A 20,070-nucleotide genomic window follows, 5' to 3' on the forward strand; every position below is an offset into this window, starting at 1 on the left:
TAATTATAAGTCATATAACTGACAATTTTTCTCGAACAAAATACAAATAGCATTCGACAAGATCATAACTTCCATGTTTTTAACTAAATCTGAAAATTTCAAAATTTTCTTCTAAAACAAGGCGGCATCAAAGATCCAGCAAAATTATCTTCTGAATCTTCCGCCTCTACCACCACCCCGGCCGCCTCTTCTTCCTCCACCTCCGCCACGGCCACCACCGCCATGTCCATTGCCGTTAGCTCCAGGAGCCTTCATGTTTTCAGGCAATGGGAGGATTTGGTCAACACACTTCCTGAAGCTGAAATCGTCTGCAGTATCGTCTTCCCTAACCAGAAAGAAGCATCGGCTTTTCCACATCGGGTGGGTTCTGACTTGGAAGGTTTTGACTCCTCCTCCAATCTTCTTTTCAGGCTCAGAATGTCCCTTCTTGATCAGATCTAGCAGCACCATGTACTCATACTGAAAACGTAAAGTCAAGAACAAAATTCAGTACAACGAGTTAGAATCTCAAAACAAACTGCAAAACTGTAATATTTACACACGAGTATGTAATGTTTTATCAGTTATCTATGCTTGACGCCAACTCTGTGCCCTCAAAAATTTGACGTCATCCCATTCTTCTAACCATTAAGACAACACAAAAGTTCCAAAATTCAAACAAAAATCCACAATCATATATAATCAATGAAGAAACACAAAACATTTGCCAAGAACTTTTGAGTGGCAATAGCTGCCAAAGAACCTAATCACTAAGATGTCTAAACTTTACAATCAAACATGATGTTGTACATATACCTCAATTTATCCTCTTAAACACATTGCATAATCCAATATCCACAATCATTCTAAACAATCAATAATTCCAAAGAAGAAATATCTAACTCCAAACTCAATCCAGAGACACAATACACTAGCTAAGAACTGAGCAGTGATCATAGCCAAAATAACAGCAACAAAGCAGAACCAATCCCAAAGTTGTCAACTACAGAGCAAGAATGTGAACATATTCATTGAAAAACACATCAGAAAAAAATAATATCCCTAATCAGAGCTTCTTGTTCGCTTCAAAACAATGGTGACCAAATCTACTTCTAAGATTAGGACTCAAAACACATGAATGAACTTTTGTTAAAAATTGAAACTTTCGCAATCAAGAAAGGCAAAAAAACAAAGAAGAAGAAGTTTATTACCTTATTAACATCGAGATCAGTTGGCCAAAAGTGCATAAACTTGACAAAGTAATCGAACATCGCTACAGAGGTAACAAACTCCTTGGGACCCAGTTTGACCGGACCTGACTTCTCTTCATCTCCAACCTTCTGCTTCTTCGATTCACCTCCGTTCTCGTCCTCCCCTGTCTCCTCTCTCTCACGTTTCTCATCCACCTTCTCGGCTTTTGGGGCCGCGGCTTCGACTTCCATATCCACTTTCGTGTCTGGGTTCACTTGAGCCGGCACTGAATCGATGATCTCTTGTTGCTCAGCCATTGTGTAAAGCTTCCGCCTTTTTTTTTGTTTTCTCCCCCTTTCTGTTTCTACGATTTCTAGGGTTTAAGGCCTTTAAGGGATTAGGGTGAGTGACTCCTACTAAAAAAGCGGCTAAGCGGTATGTATATATATATATGGTTTCGGTTTCTGATTGAACCGAACCGGTTCAGTCTATTTGGTTTTTGGCATTTTTTTTTTTTAACGTCAATTTTTGGAATCTTCTTATACATTAAAAAAAAATAAAAACCCAGAATTTTCACTGTTGTAACTTGTAATTTTTTACTATTATCTTTAGTAGTATTTTATTTTGTTCTTTTACGTCTATTAATTTTTTGTTTTTAAAATAGAAGTTGTTTACAGTTTGTTTTTGTTTAATAAAATTTGGATTATGATCAGTGGACCAAGTAAACATGACTGAAAAACTCATAAAATATATCATAATTTACGAATTAAGTCTTTCGACCACTTCCATCATAAGTTACTTATTGGATGCTATTTAAAAATGGTCTGGTTTATATAAACATTAAAAATACATACGACAAGAATAATTTTGGAATCGAAAAAGACTTTATAATAAAGAGAACGTTTTGGAGTGTTCATCTTGTCGGATGGAGATACCTTGGGAGACTTTGGACGTCCTCACTTCTTTTTGGTTCAATCTCAATTTTTGCCAAAGAGGAAAATGTCAAAGTCAAACTAAATCTCTTGAAATTAATGAAACTTCTTAATTTCTCAATATTTGACAATTGAAATTTTATTTTTGCTTTGCTTGAAAAAAAAACACACTAAAAATTCTCGAAGTAAAAAATAGATCATATAATGGTGCATCTCTAACTCTAGTCAATCTTGCCATATTATCAACAGTCAAACACCTCAATCTTTGAATTTCTAAAAATATTTAAAATTCTTTTATTGAATTTAGGTAAAGATATGGTTGTATTATCTAAAAATCTCAGAAGAACCAAGAAGACAGATACAAAGTAAAAAAACAAATAAAAGAAAATTGGGAAAATCTGATAATCACGTTACCGTGTCAAACCGTCAACCTCCATAGTTCCGGTTTGTGTATTTTGTTTTGTATAGGTGTACTATGTATAGATGTATTTCTGTAGTATATACTGTACACGCGCTTCAAGATTTTTAATTACTTTATCTGAAAAAAATTTCAGACCGAACACCAAACAAGAAAAACACATTTGTCTGATTGAGAGAGCTCTGCCCCCCTTCAAGAAATCGAAAGAGTGCTTCTTTCCCTCAATTTCCTGCGATTCTGAATATTTATTTCTTCTGTAGGTAAATCATATTCTTTTTTTCTTAGGGGTTAATGGTTGTTTGATTCTGGGATTGGGGGAATTTCGATTTTGTGATTTTAGGGTTTCGATTCCTAATAGATTGTGATCGAATCGAATGGTATCTCTCTCTCTTTCGTTTTCATGGTTGAAATTGGTTTCTCAAGTTTGGGGCTTTCCCATTAGGTTTTTGTGTGTGGAAAATTTGAGACCAAGACTTTGTATAACTCAGATCCTAATCTTTTCCATTGAGTTTGTTTCTCTGAGCTGATTTTGTGATGTTTGGTTTCAGAGGAATGGTTTTATTTTTCTTGAAAACGAAACATTTGTGGTCATTTTGCTTCTATGATTTATGAGAACCTTCGTTTGAATGTTGGAGTTTTTCTTGGTTTTTTTGAACAGGTCAACGTTCTTTTTTTACGCATTGAGGCTAAGAAGTGTTAGAGAAGAGATGGCTGATCATCTGAGTTCATGTACCGACCGTCTCGTAACACCTGAAACGTTAAATCCAGAGAGAAGATCCTCCAATGAAACAATTGAATCTTCTGGAGAGAGTTCTAGAGCTCAAGGCAGCACAAGCCTGTCTACTGCTATGGATCTTAAGACCAAGGAAGTAGAAGCAACGGAACAGCACGATGTGGACGAGGAAGAGGAACCGCTTATCCAATCTGTTGAATGTCGTATTTGCCAAGAGGAAGATTCCGTTAAGAACCTTGAGTCACCTTGTTCTTGTAGTGGCAGTTTGAAGGTGAATCTCATATCTCTTTGTTTTTGTTGGTATATTTCCCTTTTAAAATAAGTTCTCATGAATTTGTTTTTCTTGTGTGTGTATAGTATGCACATCGGAAGTGTGTTCAACGTTGGTGTAATGAGAAAGGCGACATAACCTGTGAAATATGCCATAAGGTAAATTCAAAATCACTAACATCAATCTCTTGGTTACAAGTTTACTAATTTGCTAATGTATTTGGATATATTAGTTTGTTTGCCTGAATCCAAGTTTATAACTGTTTTTTTTCTTCTTGATGGAAACAGTCTTATCAACCTGGATACACTGCTCCACCGCCTCCTCCTGCTGATGATACCGTTATTGATATCGGGTAAAGTTTTTTTTCTGAATCTAAGTAGCTGGACTATAGATTCTCTATTACGCTAAAAGCCTAAAAGACATAGCTATATCTCATCATATTCAATGAAGCCACATTACTCATGCTACTGTTTTTGTTGTTGTTGTGTCTGTGTTATGCAGTGAAGATTGGGCTAATGGTGTTCCATTAGATTTGAACGACCCGCGCATTTTTGCAATGGCAGCTGCAGAACGCCATTTCTTTGACGCGGACTATGATGAATACGCTGATTCTAACTCAAGCGGAGCTGCGTTTTGTCGCTCTGCTGCTCTTATAGTAAGCCCACCACATTTATCTTTTATTCATTAATTTCTTACTTTGAAACAGAAACTTACTGGCAGTTAAAAAATGGCAGTTGATGGCGCTTTTACTGTTACGACACGCGCTGAACCTATCAAACAACAACTCAGACGATGAAGAAGATGACCCGTCAGCTTTCTTCTTTGTACGTAAACCCTCTCTTATTCGCAGTGCTGTTACCTTTTTAGCTTTCTTGTGATAACACATTTTTTTGTTTTGGTTTTTGCCAGCTTTTCATGCTTCGTGCTGCCGGTTTTCTCCTTCCGTGTTACATCATGGCTTGGGCTATCAGTATATTACAACGTCGCAGACAAAGACAGGTATATAAAATCTTTGTGAAAAAAAAACACAAACACTTATGTAGTATCTTAAAAAGTCATGTTTGTAAATGATTTTCTTGTTTGTTTGCTTTTTTTTTTGTTGCGAAAATCAGGAAGCGGCTGCTCTGGCTGCTGCAGAAGTAGCGTTTATGTTACATAGCGGTGGGGGCGGTGGAGGACAACGACACTTTGCTGTAGCACCTGAGCTTATATCTAATCCACACCACCAACCTGAAGCTTCGCCTCAATGAGTATATATTCCAAATCACCGGTATGAGATTTGTGTCTTTGTCTGTCTGTATAGTAGCTCTTGTGTGTTTGTTTGTGTAACTTACCGGTCTTGCTCCAATCAAACACACACAACTGAGATTTTTAAAAAAGGACCAGAGAAGTTTCTCTTTGTCTATCTTTTTACAGACGAGAAAAAAAAAATTGTTCACATATTTAAATTTATGTTTATGCTTTTAATTCGTTTAATTTATCTTGTTAATTTTTGTTTAATATACATAAGAAAATGGAAAATAGTAGTAAATACGGTAATTATCGAAATTTCGCGCAATTGGATAAAAGATACGATGGGCTATGCCCCATTTTGTCTTGTTATGGACCGAGTGGACCCATTTGGAGGCCCAAATATGAAAAGTCTTTTCTTTTTCCTCTTTGACAAAGTCTTTCTTTACTCTGTTTAATCCCAACCAAGCAAGCAGAGAAGGAAGAGTCGTCGTCGACTAGTTGAACTCCTTTATGCCAGCAGAGAGGATTTTGACATCAGACACCCAAAAAAATAAGTTTTATGAGAATATTAGTTAACTACGATAAGGCATGAAAGAAAGAAAAAAACAAAAATCAATCTCGAGAGATTCAATGGGAAAATCATAAGAAGATAAAAAGTGAAAAGCTGACATGAATTGAGTTTGAACACTTTCAAGATTCGATGTTCCTCAAGTCTTACTCACAGAGACGACGACACTGCACCGAAATATAACTGACATATGAGCTGAAGAATGAATGAGTCCAGTTTTGAAATCAAATAACAAACAAGTCAACGATTGAAGAGTGTGTGAAAATTAATTAATTAGAATCAGAAAAGGAGTTTTCGGTGGCTAATAATAATACTCGTATAGTCATAATAACTCATAACGTATAGTAGCTCACTGTGCTTCACAGGCACAACGAGTCAAGCTCTTCACATGTTAGCATTTAATACTCTTTTTAATTTTTTTTTTGGTTAAATTTTGTTGTTATATTTTTCAGAATTCGTTTCCACCACTAGATTTTGCCTCCTTTCTATTTATTGTACGCCTGTGTGTGTATCGTTTACGTATACAGATATATATCTCTGCGGCTCCATACGTTGTTATACTTTTCATTTATCCAATTAACACTTTTATTTCACACATCATAGGTTGGAATTACGGATGCCTTATTTTGTTTAGAGGGATACGCCAAACATAATATCATGATATGCATTATTATACTAACTAATATTGCTCATAAAAAAAATGTTAAAATGTCTTATCTTTATGTTATACAGTAGTATATATTATTCATTACCATTAAAACAATTCAAAAATAGTACTCCTAAAAACTCTACTACTTATTTCAGATTCAAGAGCTTTTCGAAATGCTTCTAAGAATTTTGTGAAATTTGCTTTTCCTAAAATTGTTGTATTTTTAGAAAAACAATACTGTAATAATAACTAGAACTAAAAAAATAAGTTTGACAACTCTGCTATCTTTATGTGAAATATATAGAATAAAATATCACAAATAATCTGGCAAGATATTATATTAATTTTGGCATTATTGGCTTATTGGCTTATCACAATTAATATTAAATAGCTAAAATAATTAAATGTATTAATGTTGGAATTAAGTCAGTAGGTGGAATCTTAAATGGCATTTTTCTTCCGGGATTATGATTGATTTGAAAGGACAAAATTAAAGATCGATAAGTGAAATGTTTTACTGTTTTCAATATTTAGAACCAATACAACTGAATCTAAACCAAACATTTTTTACTGTTTTCAATACAACATTGATGGAACTAAGATCGAACTATTGAATATGAACATATCTTGATTTAATATCGGATCTTAATCAAACCAATCGATATTAGATCAGTTTTGTATCATTTACTTAACCTAACTTTACAATGACGAATTTTGTGTGTTCAAGTTTATATATAAGATTTGAATAATCAGAAACATTATAAGACATTTGTATAATCATATGAGCCACAAAGTGCAACACATTACATTTATAAAGATGATGAACCCTTTGTGTTACGTTCTGCTACATACAATTTTTAATATATAGAAAACGAGAAAGATTATATCACCAAAAGGGAAAAAGAGTGTTGTAGAGCTAAAAAGCTAGCTACTAAAGACTCTAAAACCCTAATGCAATAATAAACATATACTAGATTATTGGTTATAACTCTATATTATTTGTCATAACCCATGACTAATTAAGCCCTCAATTTAAAAGATCCCACTTTGCATAATTCTAGTCTTCTAGAACATCGCAGCTTGTCCTTCTAGTGACATACCAACCATGTCGTGGCTTTGCTCATCAAATAACCATTTCTCCAACAAAGACAAAGACCCTTGTGATATTAAACCATGATCTTGGTCCATTGTTATTTCCGGCTTGATCTCTTGATCATGGAAGAACCTTGTCTCCTGAGTCAAATTTTGAGTTTCTTCCATTGAATTGAAGCTGAAGAAAGTTTGTTCAAACCCTTCTCCACCTTCTTCCGATACTGCACCAGCGAGTGGTCCGGTCTCTGAAACCGGAGATGAGGATGATAGAGTTAAAGCCTTTGGTGTGTCTTTCATGAAATCTTGAAGCAATCGAGCGATGTTCTCAGCACTTGACGCATATACACCTGATGGGTATGGATTAGTGGCGTTGCTTGTAGTGATTGTTGTGGTTGTGGTAGAGGAAGAAGAAGAGGGTGGATCATAACAACGATCAAGCAAAGCTGATGAGAAGGTAGGGGTGTTTTGTGGTGTGATTACTGGTGTCGGCAATGATGATGATGATGATGGAGAAAGACTTGATGATGGTTTGTCCAAAGACAAGGCTTCACTAAGAGCTTGTTTCGCCATGTTGATATCTGTCTGAAGTCTTCTCTCCCATTGACCTTTGTTAGTGCTTTGATTATGCTTTTGTGAACTAGTGTTTGACGAAGAGAAACCATCATTATCTTCTTCACCAGATTCATTAATCTTCTTGAGCTTCTTCTTCAAGTGGGTGTTCCAATAGTTCTTTATATCATTGTCTGTCCTTTCAGGAAGGTATGATGCTATGGCTGCCCATCTATACACGAAAAAAAAACATATTTAGATCTTATATTCTTATGATAAGAATCTTTATCATATACATAAAAATACCCAAGAAAGGAAACATTTTGGACAAAAACATGTACATTAAAATATACCTGTTGCCTAAAAGGGCTTGAAGATGAACAATCGTCTTCTCTTCGTGCTCAGTGAAATTTCCACGCTTAATACCGGGTCGAAGATAATTAGTCCATCTCAATCTGCAGCTCTTGCTACATCTCCTCAGTCCTAAAACACCAATGAACAAATATTAATTTTAACCCCAAATAATTTAAGGAAGAAGGGATTAAATGGTAACTAGAGATGTGTGGACGAAAGAGTTGGTGACATAACTTATAGGCTATTTATTACACTAGTATTAAATGTTCATACCAACCAAGCCAGAGAACAAAAAAATCACAACCCCTAGTAAAAAGTACAAGAAAAAATACTACATAAAAAAGGTTTTTTAAGAGGTAGATCAAAAGTTTATTTTCTAATTTACTAGTTAATCTGATCAAGAAACGAAGACAAACCTGTGTTAGTAGGGACAGATCTCCAGTTTCCAGGACCGTGTTCTTGAATGTAAGAAACCAAGATGATGTCTTCCTCTGGTGTCCATGGCCCTTTCTTCACTCCAATCTTTTCACAGCAAGGTGGTCTTCCCATTTTTTCCTCCTTCTATTGATAAATTTTTGATAAGATTTTAAGATAGAAGCTAATTTTTGTGGCTTTGTTGGAGAAACCTTTGGAAAAATTAGGGTTAAGACAAAGAAAGTCCAAATGGGTTTGGTTTTTTTGTCTGCAGAAGTGGAGAGAAATGTTGGTTATATTTATAGCAAAAGTGAGTAAGATAAGATGAGAGAGAGAAAGAGAGAGGAAAAAAAAAAAGTTAAGTTAATTACTCGTAAGTAATTTAATAAGATAATGGAATGAAAAGCAACAATAATGAAGAGGCTGGCTTTGGGTTTGCTTTCAAAGAGTCAACATGGACAGCAAAATGCATTTACTCTCTTTCTCTCCAAAGTCAGCCTTCTTCTTCTATCTCTCTCTCTCCTTCTTTGGAGTACTACACGGTTTCAGACACAAATATTTGTTTTTTCTAATAACAAATCTTTTGTTTTGACGTTTGTGTTTAGTAATTAAAAAATCTAAGACATATAATGATACTTTTGGTGTTTTTATTTAAAAGTAACAAACACAACACAAAACGCGAATATATCTCTCTTTCCAGTTATGCTTTTGCGTTTTTGTCTCTATTTCATTATCATCCCTCGCACGATATTTTAAGCTTGAATCCGAATTATTACACAACAGTAGCTAGACTACAAGTCTTGGTTCTTTTTACATGTGTCAAACGCAAACATACAAACACGTAAAAGAACAATCGGATTCGTATTAACTTATAACAATAACAATTGCAAACACTTGCTACCATGATTTTATTTTAATGCATCAACCTTGTCAACGAAAAAAGAAAAAATGCTTCGACTCATATACGTGTTGATCATATCTATCATCTCAATCTCAAAGATTGGGTAAAAATTTCTCTAATGAATATGGTTTAACTGTTTTGTTTAAACCATCGAGTTTTAAATCAGTTACACACGTACACTTATATTACAGCGAATCTGCGGAGTTTTGACAAAATAAACATAATAAATAAATATATATACACGATATGCATGAGTTCATGTATGGGTGAATATATAATATTAACTGAATATATCTCAGTTCGGACATTCAAAACCGTGTGGTGCTGATAAATGCAAGATGTGTGAGAGAAGAGAGGTGGCACCGAAAGAAGACAAAATATAAGGAGCGAAAAGGCTAATATTTCGATTTTCTTGTGATCTTTTTATTTATCAGATAAATATCTTATAATAGCGAATGTGCTTTTTTAGAAGTTTTTTTTTATTTAAGAGAAAGTATTTTATGTATTTACACTGCTGTGAATCCATTTATGCAGCAGCGCCTGCCCGAATTAATATACACAAGAGTATTTGATTTTTCTTGGCGTGAAGTATTCTTATTAATCCGGTTTACATAAGTGCTAATTCCATCTAACCTTTTTTGTTGGAATCTTATTAAAATAGATAGTTATCTTAAATCTAAATAAAATATTTTGATACTAATATTTAAATTATCTTTTTGGGGTGCTTGTCTGCGTGATACAATTACCGCTTTCAAATTTCACTTTGCACTTGAATACCGCATTGATTAAGAAAAGAAAAAAAAACACTGCCCAAAGAGTTTTAGCTTTAACTGTGAACTGTCTCGGCAATTCGGCATTCGGCAAGATCTTCTAACAAGCATAAGAGAGTACGTATATACTGATATGAATATAGTAAGAAAATATAATAAATTCATCGATTTCCAAATTTTTAGCAACTTACACCACGCAGCCCTAATTTAATGTCACCTCCATTTTTGTGAATACATCCATTGAATTGTTTGACCCCTCAAAAGTCCATAGATTATGGGGTAATATGGAGCATCTTTTTATTTATTAGTTTAATTAGTGTATGTCCCTTTATTAAATGCCCACTAGCAAAAATTAAAACCACGGAGCAAACTTCAAATACTCTATTCATTTTTTATTTTGAATATTATTTCAAAATAAATATTGTTTTGTATTTTTTTATATATATGTTTGGTAAAATTTTCCGTTTTATCCCTACTAATTAAATATATTGACAAAAAAATTTGTATAATATATTACTAGAAAATAAAGCTTACCATTATAATTATTTTTTAATATACATAAAGAAAAAATTATATAATTACTATTCACTATTTGACTTTTTATGGTCATAGGCTCGTATTAACTCTCACAGTAAAATTTTACGGAAACTAATTCCTCTTTATATTTAATCCAATTAGAAAACTAAATAATTCACAAAATTTTCGCGCGGCTATAGTCTACAGTCTACAGTAAAAATACGGTAAACTTCCACTCACATATTACCCAATAAACCTTTCGATTAAATCAGTAATTTTGTGTTTTTTTTTTGATTTATTAGTATGCGGATTATACATTTTGCTACATAAAAAGCTTAAAACTCAGATAATTTGAGTTTACTAAATGTTTTGATAAATCAGATCTTGTGCAAGAAACAAGAGGAATGTTGCGAAGCACGTCGTGGCTGTGTGCATTGAGCTTCTAAAATTATTATTTCTTCGACGTGCAATGAGCTTCTAAAATAAATGAAAATACTTTATATTTTTATATATGCACTTTCGTACTATATCATGATGACTACATAAATTAGTATGATTTTCCACAACTAGTTAAAGTTTCATGGAGAAAAAATAATTTCGGTCCTTTGGGAGGCATCGCCCATAACTATTTACTTATCATCCGCATCACATATTAACTTTACATTGACCATCGAGGCCTACTTATATAGTACTTATTTGAAACATATATTGAGTATTTTATAGAACTGTACAAATTTTAAAAACTTTGCTATGTGAAACAAAAAAAAATGAAGTATTTGATAAAACAGTGCTAATTATAAATGCATATGTTTTTTCAAAAAAACTAATGGAAACTATTATTTAATTTTCCCTATTTAAAACATGGTTTTACTGCCCGAACATTCTAATTTACATGCGAGGAAGAGGATACTAAACCTACTTTTCCACTGTTTTAAGTGTAATTTAAAGTTTTGTGATAAAAAATAAAAAAGTTTAAGTCAAAACTCACTATAGTTGCCTTTAGGGGAGAAAAGGTTAAGCATTGTACGATTTTGAAACTATCAATATAACGGGAAAAAAGGTACGGGCGACCAAAATGATAGTTATACAGTACTAATTATTTATTTATTTTGAATAACAGTACTAATTATTTATGCGTATCATTTTTTTAAATTAACTTAACTTTAATTTATAATTTAATCAGTTTCCGATAGTAATAAATGATAAACTAATCTTCGATCGAGCTCCTAATTTTGTTGTTTTCTACAGTCAATTTGAAAGCTCCTATGATGCTTCCTATAGTTTCCAGAAGATTAATATGGGACGAGACAAGTCAACGACTATGGTCCTCTTTTGGATGTAGACGAACTTTCGATCATATCTTATTTTATACGCTATGTAATTAAATAATTGCTAGGTTAACCTAGGGTTTAATTATAATATCAATAACAAAACTTAGGGTTTAATATTTTAAACCCCCAAAATAAGGGTTTTATGTGACTGTAGCGACACGTGCCAGCATCCATAGAGTAAAGTCAGGAGCCATTTTTATTTTTATGAACTAATTACAGTTACATAGATTATTGTACCCATTTGACCCAAAAAAAAAGATTATTGTACCCATCGTCTAATGATGCAAGTCCAACTATTATTTGACGTACTGTGTGATCTTGCCGGTGCTTTTTCGCCACATTAAAGTTTCAAGAGTATTTTTTTTCTTTCTCCCTTCCTAACTTTCTATATGCAAATTTTTAGGATACATTTAGACTGTTCAACATTTAAACCTTATCAAATTATTTAACGTTAACCTTAACATCTCCCTATAAAAAACAATTTTACCCATGCATCCATCAATCAAATAGCCAATAAGAGAACAACAACTCTTACATAAGCATAAGCAATACTAAAGCATGGTAGTGTACGTGGTAATAGTGTACTTCGGATAAGTAACTACAAACTGGGTGTTCTCTTATTGGCTATCCGTACCTTAACCGGTCGAACTTAGAGACACACTGTAGGTAAGTTGGGCCAAGTCTTGGGATTGAATATCTAATGCGGAGAGGAGACAACTTTAACATGTTTTTGCCTTCGGTACGAATAGGCATATGAGTTTCTCAAATTTACAAAGAAAAAATAGAAAGAAAACTACATTATAGATAGTATATATCTAATAAAGACTTAAAGTTTAATTATATGCTTAACTTCTTAAATAATTTTTACTCAATTTATGGATTTGTTACATGTTATCTTTTGTAAAAAAAAGTGTATATACCGCCTATATTGCGCATGCGAGCTGGAAATATTGTTTAAACTACTCATTTAGACATTTACTACATGCGACAATTATTTTGACCTATTCAAAGTGTACAATCACAATCGGAATCCTATGAAAGTAAGAAACTTTCCCGTTCCACTTGTTGCATCCTCTGATTTTTAAAAGTCACGGATCTCCTGTTTTAAGATAGCACAAGTCAAACATTAAAAGCTTTGATAATTTTGGCAATTTGGAGTAATTAGTCTGCTTAAACTAATATACATAGAACTAGATTCGATATTTTTATCAAGAAATACTTTAGTTTATATTAGTATGTTATAATGAAGGGTTTCAAATTGCGGGTTAATTAAAGATAGGTAAACACATTAACTCCAACAAGAGTTTTATTACATTGTGATTGGAGACTTCATAATTACTATTTTCTTCCGGAATTTCTGATGCTTGCAGTCACTTGCATATATTATATGCACAGTGTCTGATTTTACTGGACCCAAATCTTAATATACTGGTTTTGGCCGGCCATACGATACTTTTTTGGATTTTATACTTAATTTCTTTGTTTTCTAAAAGCAAATTTTACAAACCATCACACTCTTCTAATAAACAAAATAAAATCTTAACGCAGCATATGTTGCAAAACAGAGAGGAAAATATATCCCAAAAAATGAATTGATAGTCAGTGACTCAGTGTGAAACACTGGAATATCACATCGACATTTTATCCAATGTACCAACTCGTTGAGCCTATATATTATTAACCACAACTTTTTTTTTATCTAGTTCCGGTTATTGAGTCCCCAAGGCTTATTTGAAATGTAAATAGAATGTTTTCATCAAAAATGTATGTTCGTTTTGTAAAATACGTTTTGTAATATACATATATTACGGTATTCCTCTGTAAAGTTTTTTAAAAAATATTGGGGTGTGATGAGTACGTATAATTGTGAATCTATACACATGGGTTTCTAACTATTGGGTTCAGCTAAGCCACTAAGCCTATGCCAACATAAACTTATTCATTTAAAGAAAACTCGACGAATCGTAATCTGATTTTCCAAATCTTATGATCAAACCTAAACATTTTGACTTAAACGTGTCTAAACTACTTTTATAGCATATATGTTGTCCTCTCCGGAGGGTATATATGGTATATTAGAATCATCACTTTCAAAGTTTCAATGTCGGCTTGTGAAGATTGACCACGTCAATAGTAAGAGTTAACGTTGTTAATTTAAATAACTAAAAATTTGATGAGAAAATTATTGGTACGTACGCATTTTAAGGAAGGATCTATATATGCAACGAAGCAGATTGGTTGGTTAGATTTTGAATAAATTTTCGAACTATATGATATTGTAAAGTAAACACACACACACGCATATATATATATATATATATGTGTATATGTGAAAAAAACGGCATTTTCCTGGTATATATTCGTCTGAATACCAAACACCAATGTCCATTTCGTATCAGTAAAATTAACCAGTTTTGCATTACTTCGAATTTAACAAGGTAAAACAAATCATGCCACTTCTCAAATTAATATTTAACCGTTTGAAAATGACGTACTAGTTCATACTTCATACTATCTACACTTTTTTTTTTTTGGTCAGAGCACACTTCTTACTGTTTACATTTCTTAAAAGTGGCCCAGGTCAAATAGATTAACCATTGTAATCCAAACAAATGTTACCGGCCGGGCGTAGAAACTTATGATGAAGGATCTAGCTATTTTAAAAACAGTCACTTGCATAATTTGAAATCTTCTCTGATCTATATCGAATATATACACTTGCATAAATTGTTTTTACACAACCGTAATTATATCTTGGAAAATTTAGAATCAATGGTCGGATTTTGGATTTGCTAGCTTGCTTAGTTCTATTACTATACCAATCTTTCCATCTTATTTACATGAATTGTTTTTTTTTGCCCCTTCACAAAAGAACAAAACATTAATAAATTAGCATGATGTTGTTTGTAAAACTCTAAAAAATTCGATTTCACATGTATGACAACTGTTTGTCTTAATCTATTCGTGTGTGAACAAAAACATATCAGAATTTGCCTTCCGAATTTTTTTTCCAGTCAGCATACCAAAGAACACATGATATGATACAAACTAAAAAATCAATGACGAACATAGTAAACAATACATTCTTCTATAGTTCTATCATTTTTTCGGGGGTAATTAAATTCTTCTATCATTTTTCTTGAAACTTCGAATTCATGATTCAGGCCACCAATTTATACACAGATGCAATGTTTCAATTCCCACGTAATCTACTGACATGGAAGAATTACACGTTGTACGGTAGAGATCAAACCACCTTGCCTTCTCCGGATATGGAAAGCGAGGATCTAGGACAGGACATATCAAAAGCCACACAAGACGACAGAAGAAAAATTCTCAAAAAGGAATTAGGTATGTCGCAGGTCCCACCTTAAAAGCAATATTTTATCGTATTACAACGTTGTGGTCTCCACTTATATAATTAGATCTCTGCCACACGTCTTCATCTTGGTGCTCAAACGATATGATTTGCGAACGCTTTACGCTTCTACGCTTCTTGTACAAGGTCCGTGGACGTCTACACGTGGTTACCGGCTATTGAATATCACAACAATAATCTCTAAGGTACGAAATCTTTCAATTCCAGTTTACTTGATACATACTGGGCGGTGTATTATTTAATTGTATTTTCCAGATTTAGTTTGATATTACTATATGCATATTTTCCAGAGAGTATAACAAATTATTGGCGATTGAGTCATTTTATAATTATTATGGGGAGGCATTTTGTGCGGGACCATATAGTATCGACATAAGTCATACGCGATAGAATTTTGAACGTGGCATGATCGTAGAGGGGTTCATAGTTGACTATTTTTTTGCAGTTATGAGCTCGATGAATACGTATAAGTCAATTCTCATTTGAATTTGTTCACATTATGGTATGGAGATAGTAGGGCCTGGATATATATTTCAAGTTCCGACAAGAGAGAGGGTTATCGCGGTTAATACTTTTCATCGCGGTTAATTAGGGTTTTGTTTCAAATTAATTAAAATACATAGAGTAATCTGCGATTTTTGTAGGTTTAATTAGCGTGTTAATACTTTTTAATGTAAATTTCGTTATAGATATATATATACCCACTAACTAAATATGATAATGTTTTGGCTCATCAAGAAAATTAGGTAATTAAAGTTTGTTTTCGAGTTAGCTTATATTTTGGTTGAGCTCGTAGTCAAAAACCTTAGGTAAAGTAAGCGTCAAATATAAATCGAAATTGGATTCGCAAACAACAAATTTAAAGAATGAAACTCTCAAATCCATCAAAATAAGAATTTGAAATATACCAGAAAATGTAAAACAGATGAACTCTATAAATTTTATCAGCTAGTAAAGAGTAACGAGATTAAGATAAGAAAACTAAGAAAAGAAAAGAAAAAAACCTCTGAAGAGATAAAACAATAAAAAAATTCAAAATATTAAGAGAATTAGAACTATATTAATGAAAATCAAATGATTAAACTCCTGCACCACCAACTCTACTACTATGCAATTCTTTTTTTCATAATGGGAAAAACTATATTGGGGCCTAAATTTTAAAAAATTAACAAGTGATGAGTATAGTGTTTTAGTACGTGATTCATATAAACAACATGATATCATATAAACATCGTGTTACTTTTGTTAAAACACAGGCAAAACATCCTTTTTAGCAAAAAAAAAAAAAAAAAACTTTGTATAATTTGCAAATCTGCTTTGTACACCGGCAAAATATGTTGCAAAACATCTTTTTATATGATATCATATGTACAATTTAAAGCTTTTAGCACAATATCTTCGATGAAACTAATTTGATTTGCGCTAGCTGATCTTCCTAGAACCAAGTTACCTAACAAGTTTTCGAAATTGTTGAGCTGAATTTCAAACATCCAAAAATATAAAATTAATTACATATTTTATTTGCTCAAACTTGAAAATATATTGTTCTAGTTGGACTCAAAATCTGTATCCAACTACCAAACACATAAAATTGGGCCTTATTACACAACAAAGTCTATAAATATAGGCTCCTAAATTTGTAGGCCCAATAGTAATTAGTACATTGTAACTAATCCAAAACAGAGTTTAACATATGAAAACAGAGGATTTAGCATCAAGCAATCCATAACTTTTGACTGAGAAATTGAAGTTAGGGACGGGAGAGAGAGATCTGCCTGAAAATCCTAAGAATTTCAAGGACTTGTTCATAAGGAGTATCACATTGTTCTCAATTTCTTCATCCATTTTCTCCTTCTTCTTCTTCTTCTTCTTCTTTGGACTTGAGTACTGCTTGAATCATGTGACTTTTTATACATTAGACCAAGCTGGGGGATAAAGGGGGAAGTGTTAATAGTTTGGTCAAACAACCTTGTTCATCAATCTCATACTTGCTTGGAGAAGAGTCTTCTTAAGGATGTTCAATTGTTAGCTCTAGTATAATCATTTGAACTTTGTTACCCAAACTTAACAATCGTCACAAAACCAAAATAAATTACTTCTGTGTCATTATCTGCCGAGTAGCCGAGCTTAGTGGGTAATGCACTGGAGTAAGTTTAAATTGATTTAGTTTTATTTATATAATAAACACTTTTGTTAGCACAAAGGTGACAGGACTGACTACTGAGAATTGAGAAATAGAGAAATGTGAGATTGATGATCGAACGGTCAGGAAACTACCACCAGCTTCACTTATTCAGCTTGCAGATCAAGCCACGTGGCTAAATTGCGCTTTGACTCCTCTCATAGTTACGGACACGTGTTCCCAAGCCCTACTCACTTCATATACTTTAGTCTGCGTCCAAAAGCACAAACAGAGAAAGCTAAGAAAACTCAAAAGGCGGTGGTGAGAGAGTGATAAAAAGATAAGAAAAGAAAGAAAAAAATTCGACGGCAGCAAAGATGAGTTCCGGTATCGGAAGTTTAGTGAAAGTCATCTTTAAGAACTTCGATGTCATCGCTGGGTATCTTATAATAAGTTATATTTAGCCTCTTTATGAAGTTTTCTCGTTTTATTTTTGTCCCTTAAGTTGTTCTTTCTTGTTGTGCTGCAGACCTGTGATTAGCTTGGTTTATCCTCTGTAAGTCTCATACAGATATCTTTAGTTTATTTATCTGAGAATCTGTCAAGTCTTATACCCTTCTTCTTATTGATATTTTGGTTTATTATACAGATACGCGTCAGTGAAAGCAATAGAGTCGAGGACTCATGGAGACGACAAGCAATGGTTGACGTATTGGGCTCTCTATTCACTTATCAAACTCTTTGAGCTCACTTTCTACGGACTCATCGATTGGTAAATTTAAAACACAATCTAAAGCTTACTTGATGTGCAAGCTTCCACTTGTGTAAACAGAGTCGGGTTGTATATATGTTTGTCTCTAATCGGTGTATAGCGTGGGGGTCTTAAAACATGTGATATATCATCGTGTCTTGGATTCGTCAACCGATATTATTCCATGTAAGATGCTTTGAAGTTGCTTCAGGTTTCGAGCTAACTAAAGTTTATGGTATGATCAGGATCCCACTATATCCTTACGCTAAGCTAGCCCTAACAAGTTGGTTGGTCTTACCGGGCTTGAGCGGCGCTGCTTATCTCTACGAGCACTATGTGCGTTCATTCCTTTTAAGCCCACATACTGTTAATGTATGGTACGTGCCAGCCAAGAAGGATGACGGTGACTTAGGAGCAGCTGCTGGCAGATTTACTCCGGCAAATGATTCCGGTGCGCCTCAAGAGAAGATTGTGAGCTCGGTATGACCTCTTAACTCTTTCAAAACCCCTGTTTGAGACCTGAATGTTTGATCACCGAGACTCAGTTTGTTGATATTGTTTCATTTTTCAGGTGGATACATCAGCAAAATACGTTGGTCACTCGGCCTTTGATGACACCTATAGCTACTAGTTCATGCTGGTTGTATCTTGAATATCGTGACTAGTGTGTATCGTTTACTTTTTTTTTCTTTCTCCTTTTTAGTTTCCGAGTCTTATGAAGTTTGTTGCAACTATTGAGGAGAGTATTAATATCAAAATAAAAGTTTCTGCGCAGATAATTTATATATATTCGTGTAGTAATAAGATCAGAGAACATATATATATATATGGCGGAGCCAGGTCGCCATGAAACTGAGTCATGGGTCTCAATAAAATTTCAGAGGGGTGTCAATAAAACAATATGTTTTTTGAAGGGTAAATTATTTATTTTAACAAAAGCTAATATGAAAAAGAAAAAAAATTCATGGATGTCATATGACATACATGATCCTTCTCTCTCCGCCAGTGTAATATATTAGAAAACTAAAATATCTCTGGACTAGTTAAATGTAACTCAATTAATTAGAACAACTATGGCAGTAAGCTAACTATTTTATCCGATAAATATGATCAGAAATGATGTGTTGGTATCGTAGCTCACGGGCACAACGGATTTATATATTTTTTTGAGTAATTATGCCGTGCCAAGCTCCATATATTTATACTAATGATCATGAGTCCACTTCGAATAAATATAGTTCATAGAAGTGAGAGGGTCTTTGAAACAAGCAGAAATGGTAAAGCCAAAATGACATAGAGCTGTAAAGAGAAAATAAGAATCGACTAGTTGCAGTAGCTAAGATTTATTCGTGTTTCTATCCACGTTACCATAGCTTATTTAATTCTCTTACATGTGCAGCCCTGTCACGGAAATAAATACAATGGTTACTTTTTCATCCTCACAAAACAAAAAAAATGTATAATTTGATGTCGAATTCTTTTGTCATATTAAAACGGTTTTCTTTTCTATTTGTTGACAAAAGAAATTGATTTTCTACCTTACATATTATATCGTACTAAAATTAGACATTTAATTTTATGCAGCACACAACTCCAAAAAAAAAACATAAAAGTAACAAAAAAGAAAGAAAGTAGTGTTATATGTTTCCTTAAAAATGAATATAATACCATGTTATTACTTACTAGTAGTAAACTAGTAAGTAAAAAGACAAGATAAGAAAAGGAATGGAGGCGATTTTTAGGGTTTCCGTACAAGAGGCGATTGAGCGGCGATTTTCAGATCTACTCTCCTAACCCTTCGATTTCAGTACAGCGACTCTAATTGCTGGAACATTAGGCTTGTGTGGCTTCGGTTCTGTGGTATTTGTATAGGGCTTCAACTTAAGGCCTAAGTGGCTTAGATCTGAATTCCTTCGC

The 20,070-nt window shown here is 33.4% G+C and overlaps 4 protein-coding genes across 5 annotated transcripts; 2 read left to right on the top strand and 2 right to left on the bottom strand.

Moving 5' to 3' along the window:
* LOC104762379 lies at positions 1 to 1,585 on the bottom strand. Its single transcript, XM_010485654.2, has 2 exons — positions 1,191 to 1,585; positions 1 to 459 (listed from the first exon to the last, which is right to left on the bottom strand). The coding sequence occupies exons 1-2, from the start codon at positions 1,485 to 1,487 to the stop codon at positions 145 to 147; spliced, it is 612 nt and encodes a 203-aa protein (XP_010483956.1). The 5' UTR covers positions 1,488 to 1,585; the 3' UTR covers positions 1 to 144.
* On the top strand, positions 2,631 to 4,974 carry LOC104762381. 2 transcript variants are annotated; one of them, XM_010485656.2, is made up of 8 exons: positions 2,631 to 2,780; positions 3,179 to 3,524; positions 3,611 to 3,682; positions 3,812 to 3,876; positions 4,026 to 4,179; positions 4,259 to 4,348; positions 4,434 to 4,523; positions 4,637 to 4,974. In XM_010485656.2, the coding sequence occupies exons 2-8, from the start codon at positions 3,228 to 3,230 to the stop codon at positions 4,772 to 4,774; spliced, it is 906 nt and encodes a 301-aa protein (XP_010483958.1). In that variant the 5' UTR covers positions 2,631 to 2,780; positions 3,179 to 3,227; the 3' UTR covers positions 4,775 to 4,974. The 2 variants fall into 2 exon arrangements, with proteins under 2 accessions (XP_010483958.1, XP_010483957.1); XM_010485655.1 differs by having other exon boundaries at positions 2,631 to 2,776.
* LOC104762382 (transcription factor MYB30-like) lies at positions 6,721 to 8,658 on the bottom strand. The gene is made up of 3 exons (XM_010485657.2): positions 8,386 to 8,658; positions 7,969 to 8,098; positions 6,721 to 7,847 (listed from the first exon to the last, which is right to left on the bottom strand). The coding sequence occupies exons 1-3, from the start codon at positions 8,516 to 8,518 to the stop codon at positions 7,040 to 7,042; spliced, it is 1,071 nt and encodes a 356-aa protein (XP_010483959.1). The 5' UTR covers positions 8,519 to 8,658; the 3' UTR covers positions 6,721 to 7,039.
* Positions 17,689 to 19,005, top strand: LOC104762383 (HVA22-like protein b). Its single transcript, XM_010485659.2, has 5 exons — positions 17,689 to 17,841; positions 17,932 to 17,958; positions 18,052 to 18,174; positions 18,399 to 18,633; positions 18,725 to 19,005. Exons 1-5 carry the CDS (start codon positions 17,780 to 17,782, stop codon positions 18,782 to 18,784), a joined length of 507 nt encoding a protein of 168 aa, XP_010483961.1. The 5' UTR covers positions 17,689 to 17,779; the 3' UTR covers positions 18,785 to 19,005.

This window comes from Camelina sativa, chromosome 18 (genome assembly GCF_000633955.1).
Source record: "Camelina sativa cultivar DH55 chromosome 18, Cs, whole genome shotgun sequence".
NCBI lineage: Eukaryota > Viridiplantae > Streptophyta > Magnoliopsida > Brassicales > Brassicaceae > Camelina > Camelina sativa.

What these genes read in the sequence shown, in the direction of transcription:
- LOC104762379 (XM_010485654.2), bottom strand. Translation starts at nt 1,487, where the DNA reads ATGGCTGAGCAACAAGAGATCATCGATTCAGTGCCGGCTCAAGTGAAC. An exon ending in CTGATCTCGATGTTAATAAG is followed by an intron (nt 460 to 1,190) that starts GTAATAAACTTC and finishes TTACGTTTTCAG; the next exon opens with TATGAGTACATGGTGCTGCT.
- LOC104762381 (XM_010485656.2), top strand. Translation starts at nt 3,228, where the DNA reads ATGGCTGATCATCTGAGTTCATGTACCGACCGTCTCGTAACACCTGAA. An exon ending in GATACCGTTATTGATATCGG is followed by an intron (nt 3,877 to 4,025) that starts GTAAAGTTTTTT and finishes TGTGTTATGCAG; the next exon opens with TGAAGATTGGGCTAATGGTG. An exon ending in ACCCGTCAGCTTTCTTCTTT is followed by an intron (nt 4,349 to 4,433) that starts GTACGTAAACCC and finishes GGTTTTTGCCAG; the next exon opens with CTTTTCATGCTTCGTGCTGC.
- LOC104762382 (XM_010485657.2), bottom strand. Translation starts at nt 8,518, where the DNA reads ATGGGAAGACCACCTTGCTGTGAAAAGATTGGAGTGAAGAAAGGGCCA. An exon ending in ATCTGTCCCTACTAACACAG is followed by an intron (nt 8,099 to 8,385) that starts GTTTGTCTTCGT and finishes TTGGTGTTTTAG; the next exon opens with GACTGAGGAGATGTAGCAAG. An exon ending in CAAGCCCTTTTAGGCAACAG is followed by an intron (nt 7,848 to 7,968) that starts GTATATTTTAAT and finishes TTTCGTGTATAG; the next exon opens with ATGGGCAGCCATAGCATCAT.
- LOC104762383 (XM_010485659.2), top strand. Translation starts at nt 17,780, where the DNA reads ATGAGTTCCGGTATCGGAAGTTTAGTGAAAGTCATCTTTAAGAACTTC. An exon ending in ATTAGCTTGGTTTATCCTCT is followed by an intron (nt 17,959 to 18,051) that starts GTAAGTCTCATA and finishes TTTATTATACAG; the next exon opens with ATACGCGTCAGTGAAAGCAA. An exon ending in TTCTACGGACTCATCGATTG is followed by an intron (nt 18,175 to 18,398) that starts GTAAATTTAAAA and finishes TGGTATGATCAG; the next exon opens with GATCCCACTATATCCTTACG.